At 45.1% G+C, this 12,199-nt stretch overlaps 1 protein-coding gene across 2 annotated transcripts in view; it reads left to right on the plus strand.

The window, feature by feature from the left end:
* Positions 1-12,199, plus strand: part of ccdc57 (coiled-coil domain containing 57) — a 97,778-nt gene that overhangs the window by 64,976 nt on the left and 20,603 nt on the right. For both annotated transcript variants that reach the window (XM_088070358.1, XM_088070359.1), the window contains 3 exons: positions 6,649-6,916; positions 8,918-9,018; positions 9,340-9,577. In XM_088070358.1, the coding sequence (XP_087926484.1) occupies positions 6,649-6,916; positions 8,918-9,018; positions 9,340-9,577 (607 nt within the window). The remainder of the gene's footprint in view (positions 1-6,648; positions 6,917-8,917; positions 9,019-9,339; positions 9,578-12,199) is intronic.

Below are 12,199 nucleotides of genomic sequence, written 5' to 3' on the forward strand. Positions count from 1 at the left end.
AGTACGATGACCAAAGATATAATACACATGTCAACATCCTCCACCGCCACCCCATAAAGAGTCAATAAATGCATAAACCAAAGTTGTTTTGTTTTTGTTTTTTGTTTTTTTTTTAAGAATGAAAACATGGTAGAGTGAAACACCTAAGTTTAAGTACACCTCACATTAATGTGCAAATGTTGACAATAAAGATTTGGACATAGTAGAGGTTTAATTTATCGTTTATCGCCCATCATGTGGGCTAAATCTGTGTTTGACCCCAGGTGTTGTCAAAGAGTGATTGATTACCCCTGATAGCATATGTAATTTTTTTTCAAAGGACAGAGTCGTAGTTAATTCAGAAATGCATGCCTATACATGGAATACCAACCCATTTTCCATGAGAGTGCAATATCTCTTTGGCCAATCACAGAACCATGTGTAAAAAAAAAAACAAGTTTTCTCCTCCTGATGTTATGATAAGCTGGGTATAAGCCTAGTATGAAAAGCTTTGGGTCCAGTATTTGAATGGATAATATGTCCTGGATACTCTTTCTCACTACATCCCAGAACTCTTTTATTTGGGTACACTGGCATAAACAGTAAGAAAGTGTTCCTTTTACCTTTTGCATTTGATACATATATCAGGTATTGCACAATTCTATTGATTTAGCTTTTCTGGGGCAATGATGCATTTGCATCAGCCAATTATATTGTAGTAACTTCAGATGTGTGTGTATTGTTTGTAGTTGTGCTTTGGTACATGCCTTCTCCCAAGTTCCTCTGTCCATGCCTCTAACCTCTTTATGGATGACTATTGAGATTATGCCCTTCCCCAAACAAGTCATCACCATCACCTTTTCAGTTGTTCGTAAAGGGTGAGATAGTTAGTGACTGTTATTGTTGTGTAAGAAACTTGAGTTTCTTAAGTTTCTGTTTATTTATTTATTTATTTCATTTATTGTCAATTTCTTCAGATGACATTGGTTGTTCACTGTCCGGATTGTGTTAGTCTCCTATTTTTTGAGACATTTGTTAGCCCAAGTTTGAAACCCCGCATCCGACCTTCCATCCATCCATCCATTTTCTTCCGCTTATCCAGCGTCAGGTCGCGGGGGCAGCAGCCTAAGCAGGGAAGCCCAGGCTTCCCTCTCCCTGGCGACTTCGACCAGCTCTTCCCGGGGGACCCCGAGGCATTCCCAGGCCAGCTGTGAGACATAGTCTCTACAGCGTGTCCTGGGTCTTCCCCAGGGCCTCCTACCGGTGGGACGTGCCCTGAACAACTCACCAGGGAGGCGTCCTGGAGGCATCCTAATTAGATGCCCGAGCCACCTCACCTGGCTCTTCTCAACGCGGAAGAACAGTGGCACTACTCCGAGCTCCTCCCAGATGACCAAGCTTCTCACCCTATCTCTAAGGGAGAGCCCAGCCACCCTACGGAGGAAACTCATTTCGGCCGCTTGTACCCGCAATCTTGTTCTTTCGGTCACTACCCAAAGCTCGTGACCATAGGTGAGGGTAGGAACGAAGATCGACCGGTAAATCGAAAGCTTTGCCTTTTTGGCTCAGCTCCCTCTTCACCACGAGAGATTGGTGCAGACTCCACAGTACTGCAGACGCTGCACCGATCCACCTGTCGATCTCCCGCTCCATCCTTCCCTCACTCGTGAACAAGACCCCAAGGTACTTAAACTCCTCCACTTGGGGCAGCACTTCGTCCCTGATCCCCCTGAGGGGGCACACCACCCTTTTCCGGCTGAGAACCATGGCCTTGGATTTGGAGGTGCTGACTCACATTCCAGCCGCTTCACACTCCAGAGCACTGAAGGTCACGGCCTGATGAAGCCAACAGGACCACATCATCTGCAAAGAGCAGAGACCCAATCCTGAGGTCACCAAACCGGACCCCCTAAAATTCTGTCCATAAAAGTTATGAACAGAATCGGTGACAAAGGGCAGCCCTGGTGGAGTCCAAATCTCACCGGAAACGAGTTCGACTTACTGCCGGCAATGCGGCCCAAGCTCTGGCACCGGTCATACAGAGAAATGGACAGCCCCCATATTCCCGGAGAACCCCCCACAGGACTCCCAGAGGGACACGGTCGAATGCCATCTCCAAGTCCACAAAGCACATGTGGACTGGTTGGGCAAACTCCCATGCACCCTCAAGGACCCTGCCAAGGGTCCAGAGCTGGTCCACAGTTCCACGACCCGGGCGAAAAACACATTGCTCCTCCTGAATCCGGGGTTCAACTATCCGACGGACCCTCCTCTCTAATACCCCCAAATAGACCTTACCAGGGAGGCTGAGGAGTGTGATCCCCCTATAGTTGGAACACACCCTCCGGTCCCCCCTCTTAAAAAGAGGGACCACCACCCCAGTCTGCCAGTCCAAGGGCACTGCCCCCGATGTCCACGCAATGTTGCAGAGTCGTGTCAGCCATGACAGCCCCACAACATCCAGGGCCTTGAGGAACTCCAGGCGGACCTCGTCCACCCCTGGGGCCCTGCCACTGAGGAGATTTTTGACCACCTCGGCAACCTCAGCCCCAGGGATAGAGGAGCCCACGCCCGAGTCCCCAGGCCCTGCTGACCCCCAAGTCGAGGTCAGCAGCGCCCTGTCCCCACCATACACAGTGTTGACAGAGCACTGCTTCCCCCTCCTGAGACACCGGATGGTGGTCCAGAACCTCTTCAAAGCCATCCGGAAGTCGAGGTCAGCAGCGCCCCGTCCCCACCATACACAGTGTTGACAGAGCACTGCTTCCCCCTCCTGAGACACCGGATGGTGGTCCAGAACCTCTTCGAAGCCATCCGGAAGTCATTTTCCATGGCCTCACCGAACTCCTCCCATGCCTGGGCCCGGGTTTTCGCCTCGGTGACCACTGCCGCTGCATTCTGTTTGTCCTGTCGGTACCTGTCTGCTGCCTCCGGAGTCCCACAGGCCAAGACGGCCCGATAGGACTCCTTCTTCAGCCGGTGTCCACCAGCGGGTTTGGGTGTTGCCGCCCAAACAGGCACCGACTACCTTACGGCCACAGCACCGGTTGGCCACCTCAGCAATGGAGGCACGGAACATGGCCCACTCGGACTCAATGTCCCCCGCCTCCCCCGGGACATGGTCGAAGCTCTTTCGTAGGTGGGAGTTGAAGCGCTTTCTGATGGGAAACTCTACCAGACGTTCCCAGCAGACCCTCACAATGCATTTGGGTCTGCCAGGTCTGACCGGCGTCCTCCCCCACCATTGGAGCCAACTCACCCCAGGTGGTGGTTAGTTGACAGCTCCGCCCCTCTCTTCACCCAAGTGTCCAAGACATACAGCCGCAAGTCCAACGATATGACTACAAAGTCGATCATTGAACTGCGGCCTTGGGTGTCCTGATGCCAAGTGCGCATATGGATGCCCTTATGCTTGAACATGGTGTTTGTTATGGACAATCTGTGGCGAGCACAGAAGTTCAATAACAAAACACCACTCAGGTTCAGATCGGGGGAGCCATGCCTCCCGATCACGCCCCTCCAGGTCTCATTGTCGTTGCCAACATGAGCGTTGAAGTCCCCCAGCAGAACGAGGGAGTCCCCAGAAGGAGCACTCTCAAGAATCCCCTCTAAGGACTCCAAAAAGGGTGGATACTCTGAACTGCCATTTGGACCATAGGCACAAATAGGATCCGTTCCCCCACCCCGAAGGTAGAGGGAGGCTACCCTGTCATTCACCGGGGTAAACTCCAACGTACAGGCACCGAGCCGGGGGGCAATAAGTATTGCCACCCGTGCCCAGCGCCTCTCACCAGTGGCAACTCCAGAGTGGAAGAGTGTCCATCCCCTCTCGAGAAGACTGGTTCCGGAGGCCACGCTGTGCGTCGAGGTGAGAACGACTATATCTAGTCGGAACTTCTCAACCTCATGCACCAGCTCAGGCTCCTTCCCCACCAGAGAGGTGACATTCCACATCCCCAGAGCTAGCTTCTGCAGCCGAGAATCGGACCGCCAAAGTCCCCACCTTCGGCTGCCGCCCAGCTCACACGGCGCCAGACCCCTGTGGCCCCTCCTACAGGTGGTGAGCCCACGGGAAGGAGGTCCCATGTCACCTCTTTGGGCTGGGCCCCATGGGTAAGGGCCCCGCCACCAGGCGCTCGCCATCGAGCCCCACCCCCAGGCCTGGCTCCGGGGGGGGCCCCAGGTGACCCTCGTCCGGACAAGGGGAACTCTGGACCATTTGTTGTCTTCATCATAAGGGTCTTGTGAGCTACACTTTGTCTGGTCCCTCCCCTAGGACCTGTTTGCCATGGGTGACCCTGCCAGGAGCATAAAGCCCCCGACAACTGAGCTCCGAGGATCACTGGGACACGCAAACCCCTCCACCCCAATAAGGTGGTAGCTAAGGGAGGGGCCCATCCAACCTTTCTGGTGGAAAAAAAAAAAATAGAGGCAGCTTCCTCCAGATCTTTTCTGACTTGGTGTCACATGCCAATTATATTTCTAACTATGGGATTTTTTGTGTCCTTTTTAAGGTTTTTAACATCAGCATTAGCAAGTAAATGAGAAAAACATTACTCAGCAGTAGACTCTCTATCTACCTTCACAAGGGGGCATCCTCCTTTAAATATCAGCATCCTCAACTGTGCTGCCCAGAGGGGATTGGGGCATCAAAGCCCATGGCTTAGATGGGGCAGCTGTGGCTCAGAAGTGGAACCGGTCGACCACTAATTGGAAGATCAGCAGTTTGATCCCTTGCTCCTCCAGTCAACATGTTTAAGAATCCTTGGGCAAGATACTGAACACCAAATTGCTCCTGATCAGTGTGTGTGTGACTGTGTCTGATTGGTTACTCAGTAACAGGCGGCACATTGTATGGTAGCTTCAGCTACCACTGTGTGAATGTGTGTGGGAACAGGGCAATGTGACATGTAGTGTGAAAGTGCTTTGAGTGATCGTAAGACTAGAAAAACGCTATATAAGTGCAGTCCATTTACCATTTACTCTATCAGAGGGTAGGTATAACACTGACAATCACAACCTGGGGCGTCTGTTGTTCCATTTAAATCTGATAAAAAGTCTCTTTCGATAAGAGAAAATATTACTACATGAATAGATAATTAAATCAGCATCTTAGGACATATGTTCATTTTGAGAATAATTATTTTTCCTATTAATGACATTGGTATAGTTTTCCATCTGTCTAAAGAATTTTAGGTTTTACTGTGCCACTGTTCTGTAATAAGTTTCTACAATATTAGATTTTGCCATATCCCTTATTATGGGTTCTAACTTCAATCAAGGTTGTCATGATAAATAACAATGGGGACAGAGGATTCCCTTATCAATGTCCTTATACATTTTTAAATGTTACAATTGGTCAGTAATTCTGGATATGGCTCCACGTAGAGTAATCTTATTTATTTACAATAATTCCCTCTAAAGCCAAAACACACAAGAACTGCAAACAGGGAGGGTCATTCAACTTTGTCAAAAGCCTTTTCAATATCCACTGACAGTAACCCTGTATCTGCTGCCCCCCTTTGGTTATGGAGTATATTCAAAAGCCTTCTGGCTTCTTTTTGTGTAATTAAGTGAGACATCTGTCACTCTGTAACTGCTTGATACATCATGTAAGCACCTTCCTAGGTTTTTCCCCTGATCATTGAATGTTTTTTGCAATAGGCTTGTCATTGCTTTTGATGCAAATATATATTCAGTTCTGAGCAGGAGTGATCTTTGATGGACTTCTGGAAAACCTGATTCATAATATTCTTTTTCAAATACCTTTATTTTTCTTCTTGTATTTTTGCTTTCTGATATGTCTGTTTGGCTTTAGAACTACTAATGTTGGTTATTTGGCCCCAGTTATAGGCCTTGAACACTTTCCACCTGATACTTGCTGAGGTTATTCATGTTATTGTTTTTTAAAACAAAAAAAAAGTATTTTATTAGGTCATCCAGGAAAGTGACAACGTTAGGATCAGTCAACCACTTTCGCTTGAAGCACCACCAAGGGACATGGTCTGAAATAAGAAATGCATCATAACAGCAGTCTTGAATTCTGTGCTTTAACTTTGCTGATATCAGAAAGAAATTGATGCTTGAATAAGACTTGTGTGTTTGAGTAGCATGAAAATATCCCTCTGCTTCGAAGGTGAGACTGGTCAACCTCTGAGCTTTTGTCTCACACCAGAACCAATGTACAATTAAAGCTGCAAGCAGTGATGAACAGGCCCTCGCACCTAAACCAATGTCGAGGCTACTGGCAGGACGCTGATTGATGCGGCCGTGTCTTTCTGTGAAAGGGGAACACTGCACGCAGCAGTGAATTAGTGTTTCCTCCATGTGATACTGGAGCTGAATACATGTCAAGTTGCTTTAGGAAAGGTGTGTTTCTTGTTACCTACTTGTTCCTAAAAAACGGTTTTGTGGGAAAAATGGGATCATCAGTGTTTGGGGAATAAAAATTAACCAAAATTAATTGCTCCTTAATAAGATTTGTCTGAATGATAAATTATCATCCAGCCCTATCTTTAATGACCATATTCACTTGAAATAGAATAGATTTGTGATCCAAAGTAACAAGGGTAAATCATAGGCTAAGTAACTTGTTAAAAAAGACACAATGTGCACATTGCACTGTACACAGCGTACCAGTCTGTTCAGTGGCTTTTTTTTTACCCACAGGGTCTCACACCAAAGGTAGATTCTCTGGCACCAGAAGACATCCACTGTCTACAGCAGCAGAACAGCACCCTGCGGGCTGTGGTTACCCAGATGAGGAAGGACATGGAGGGTCTCATCCCCTCTCCCCAGGACCCACCACAGGACCCTCCCCCTCATCCAGTTCAGTATCGCGGAGACCCTCCAGCTACCTCCATCAGGCCTACAGCTAGCACTCAGATGGCTACTGGACCACCTGCCAAATCAATCTCCTTCAAACTCAGTGCACCAGGTGTGGACAGCAATCTTTTACACAAAACATGGCTGATGATTTTTATCACCCAGGAAATTTCAGTGGGAAAAAAATACATTTATTACTATGTATACTGTAGCAAGCTACAATAACTTATGTCTTGTTTAGGTCAGGGGGACAGTTTCATGAGGATATCTTATCTTAAAAGATAAGATAATCCTTTATTAGTCCCACAGAGGGGAAATTTGCATTGTTACAGCAGTCAGGAGTGCATAGGATAAGCAGCAAAGAATGTAAAGAATAGAATATATACACCAATTGCTTTTCCAGGTGGTCTGTGCCTGGAAAAGCATTTGTGAAAATTGCACTACAGTACAACGGTGTGTGTGTGGTCTACTGAGAGCAGTGCTGGTTTTAAAGTTTGACAGTAGCAGGAAAGAAGGACCTACAGTACTGCTCCTTCACACACTCTCGATGGAGCAGCCTGTTGCTAAAGAGCTTTCCAGTGGGAGTCATTCACCGGCATGGATGAGATCATGATGATCATCCTCCTTTCTTCTACCACCTCCCACCGCTAAGCAGGCATCCCAGGACAGAACTCACCTTCCGTATTAGTTTTTCGAGTCTCTTCCTGTCTGCAGTCATGATGCTGCCCCAGCAGACCACTCCATAAAAAAATGGCTGATGCCAAAACAGTGTCAAAAAAAGTCCTCAGGGGCGCCACCTGCACTCTCCTGAGCAGGTGGTTTCGGTATGGCTACCAGCAAACTCTGGGTGGTCTGTTTGTGGTGTGAAAGCATCCACCTCGATCCACCCTAGCTATCTGGTGTACTCCACAAGTTTGAGCAAAAAAGGCTCTCGTCAAAAACATACTCAAACCAGGATGACATTATCTGATCCCTCCTCCTGTGTCCCATCTCTCTGGTCTCTATAGGCTTTCCCCCCTTCCCCTCTAGGCTAGCAGAAAGGGCTCTCCCCTCCCCCCAAATAATCATTCCCAAGACCCACAGGCCTCCTTTATTCCACACACCAAAATCTTACCACCCCATTGTAGAGCATAACCAGTATGGTGGTGGAATTGAGTTTTTTATTTTATTGTCATTTATTTTTCCTTTTATTTAGCCAGAGGAAACTGACTTCAGTCAGGGCTAGTGTGTATTATGTTGTGTAATACAGCATGTATTACAACATATATAACTCTTAATAATACTATTTATAATAGAACACCGTAGTGTATATGTTGTATTATGTGTTTGTTAAGCTACTGACTGGCTTGATTTCCTTTGGGATAAATAAACTAATTATCTATTAGAAGGAGGCTCTCCCCCAACTCCACACATGAAAAAAACACTTGTTTTAAATATTATTTCTTATAACTATTCTTAAGTCTTAAGACCACGGGCATAGCCTGGCTAGTCTTTTGTTGGTATCTGCGTCTGATGAGAAGGTCAGGGTTCAGGAGGATTAATCTGTGTCTTGATATGCGCTTTCAGCATCTCCAGTGCATCAACACAATATTGAAAAGTTGCAGCCGAGTTTCACTTTCAAACTGTCTAGTTTGTTGAGAGTGGTACATAAAAATGATAATGAAGGCAATGACCAGCACCAGGAACACCACCCATAGTTGCTGTGGCTCCATTGTGCACATTTATTTCTCTTTATTTCTCAGTATTTCTTTTTCTGGTCGGAACTTGCGAGTCATGGAAACGTGATGCTCTGTAAATGGTGCAGCCTTTGGACCATAGTAAAAAGTGAGCCATAGTAGCTGTAAAATGAAACAATGTAACACCAAGAGACTGCACTTACATATGTGAAAATGACCTTAAACTCACTTAGAGCATCAACTCTGTCCCTACTGAGAGGGGGCAATCCACAGCATGTATATTTATACATATTATATATTACTTAATAACATGCCCATCTGCATTGACACAGGAAGTGGCTGAATCAATTACAATGTTATTTTGAATTTTTTAATCATGTATTTTGTGAAAATTTTGCCTTACTTTTCTTTTCCCTTTGTGTGATATGGATCCTCAGGTGGTCTGTGCCTGGAAAAGCATGCCAACAGCTCTGCTTTTGCAAAGCAGGAAGTCAGAGTGACACATATAGAGTCTGTTCTCGCCAACCTCATGGAACAGGTATTAAGTGAAGTTATTGATAAACTAGTTAAAGTTTACCTGCCAGTTTTGTGCAAGTGACTGTCTGGACCATTGGTGTGGCTAAGCTATTGACCTCTTAAATGCTGATCCATGACTGTTGGACAATTTTTAGCTAACAGAAGTCATCATCATCATCATCAGAAGTGGGCAAGACAATTCCCATATATTGTATCTATGTATTAACATTACCTCAACAGAAATGGTAGTTTATTGAAATCTGAAATGATGGAAAATATTGTGTAAGCTGCTACAGCAACCCAGTAACTTCAAGTATCATCTCATATTCTCACTTCCTTTCAGAGTGCGCTAGTGCAACAGCTCCAAGAGGAAAACCTGTTTTTGCGGCAGCAACAGGCATCAGGTCTGAAGTCTGGCAGTTTGTTTAAAACTGTGCAGAGTGTTAAAAGCAACACTCCGCTCCATCATACCAGGCTGAAGCAGGCAGCGTCTTGTATTGCTCGTCTGACCAGAGAGAAACAGCAGCTGATAGAGTTGGGCAACCGCCTCCGTGCCAAGGTCCTCACTGCTGGACTACAGGGTACAATACCACACACACACTTCTTTAAAGTGCAAGGATCCAAGCTTAATTAAAAGCAATTAAAAAGCTGTGGGTCAGTAACAATAACATAATTAATTGGCCAGGTAAGATTTGTGGACTTAAAAACTTTTTTTCTTGAAGGGTATTGATTCAGGCAGAGCTACCAATATCATCAGGCTTTTAGCGTTCATAAAACAGATTAAAATTACCTTGAGCTGGCAGGAATATCATGTGGTCCGTCAGTCCATGAAACAAAGCACAAAAAGTTTGAAGCATTTAAGTTTTCAGTTTCATTGTTTGCTTTTACTTTGAAAACATTTCCTTATCTTTTGAAATACTGTCAACACATCTTACCTGCAAGTTTATATCTATATTCTATCCAAAGCCTGAAGTATCTTATTTGACTTTTTAAGCTCTGTGATTGGACCGCATGAATGAGCCACGTCATTTTATTATTTTATTTATTTATTTATTAAGGTGATCTTATTGGATGGCCTTACCCTTTAAATTTTAAAGTCAAGAAATGAAACAAACACCATTTGTTACATTTTATTTATTATTTATTTATTTAAGAAACTGCACAGTATATAAAAGACAACATTCCTGCCAGCCTGGACCCTCACCAGTTTGCTGTCAGAACCAAGAGATCCAAAGAGGATGCCATATCCACTGCTTTTCACTCAGTCTTCACTCACCTGGAGAATATGATAAGCTACATCAGGATGCTGTTTGTTGACTTCAGCTCAGCATTCAACACAATCTCTTCCATGAAGCTGATTGGAAAACTGAACACTCTGGTCTTCAGTACAACACTCTGCAACTGGATACTGGACTTCCTTACGTGCAGACCCCAGAGAGTTAGGTTTGGCAGTCTCACCTCTTTTACATTAGTGCCCAGGGCAGTGTGCTCAGCCCCCTGCTGTTCACACTGTAAACCCATGACTGTACTCCTAGACATCAGGAGAACTCTATTGTGAAGTATGCAGACGACACCACCATCATTGGTCGTATTACAAACAACAATGACAGTTCATACCAGGAGGAATTCAACAATCTTGCAGAGTGGTGCACAGAGAACAACCTACTGTTCAACTTCGGTAAAACCATGGAGCTGATTGTTGATTTGAGAAAGAAGGCGGCAAAAACACACACCCTTGTCTATACAGTGGAGATGAGATGGAGCAGGTGAACAGCTATAGGTTCCTTGGAATTACTATCAGTGAGAACCTATCATGGTCATCGCACATCACCACCCAGGTAAAAAAGCACAGAAAAGGCTCTACTCCCTACGAAAACTTAGGAAGGCTAAATTCCAGAGCAAGATCCTGGTTAACTTCTACAGAGGAGCAATAGAAAGCATACTGACTGGAAACATCACAAACTGGCATGGTTTGTGTACAGTCCAGGACAGGAAGGCTCTACAGAGGGTTATTAAAACTGCCCAGAACATCACTGGTTCCCATCTACAGAGCCTCAGGTGAAGTGAGGTGTCTGCACAGAGCCCAAAGGATACTGAAAGACAGCAGCCACCCCAGCCACAGTCTGTTCACCCTGCTGCCATCTGGAAAAAGATACAGAAGTATCCACTGCAAAACCACCAGACTACAGAGCGGCTTCTTTCCCCAGGCTGCGAGACCTCTCAACTCCTCCTTCAATGCCAAAAGATGTTGCAGGAATTTAGGATCCCCTTAAAATTTCATTTCTTTTAACCTATGTTTAAGAAAAATGACAATAAAGTTACCTTGTACTTTGTACCCTGTACCTTGACTTGTTAGGGCAACCTGATAATAGTTAGTTGCAAGTGAAAGAAAGCAGTCCTTGAAGTTTGTTTTACATGGGAGGCAAAAGATAAATCTTGATTGAATATAACTTAGAAGAGTTTCTGAGGTGTTTGGGGCCAAGTACGATAACTAAGTTTTGTCTGAATTTAATATAAGGAAATTGCAGCTCATCAAGGCTTTTATGTCCTTAAGACATGCTTGTAATCAATATAACTGATCAGTTTCATCTGGCTTCATAGATAGATACAGTTGCATATTATCTACATTGCAATGGAAATTTACAGAGAGATTTCTAATAATGTTGCCCAGGGAAAGCATATATAAAGTGAAAAAGGTTCCAAGCACAGAACCTTGTACTCCGAAGCAGACCTCAGTATGCACAGAGGATTGATCATTAACATGAACAAACAGAGAATAATTTGATATGTGTGATTTAAACGAGCTTCCGTTAAGGCCGATTAAGTGTTCCAGTCTGTGGAGTAAGACTTGATGGTGACTGAGATCTAATAGGATTAATACAGAGACCAGTCCTTTATAGGAGGCAATCAATAAGCCACTAGTAATTTTTTACTGGAGGATACATCTTCTCTTTCAATATCACCAATATCTAGAGATTCAATATCTCAAGCCGATTCTGGAAAAGAAAAGAAGGATTCCTCGCTAGCAGCTCTTGCTAATCAAGCTAGCATTAACCATAACAACGAGGAAGCCAGAGGGAAGAGTCTGCGATTCTAAAAGAGTTAAAAGATCTAAGAGGAGAAAATCAGGAAGCACACAATTCCATCCAGGCATCAGTGAACAAACTTGAAAAGTCCATGTCCTAGGTAAAGAAATGGAGAGA

The sequence above is a fragment of the Plectropomus leopardus genome, chromosome 19, assembly GCF_026936395.1.
Source record: "Plectropomus leopardus strain MGB_pleo_1.0 chromosome 19, ASM2693639v1, whole genome shotgun sequence".
In the NCBI taxonomy this organism is placed as follows: Eukaryota; Metazoa; Chordata; class Actinopteri; order Perciformes; family Serranidae; genus Plectropomus; species Plectropomus leopardus.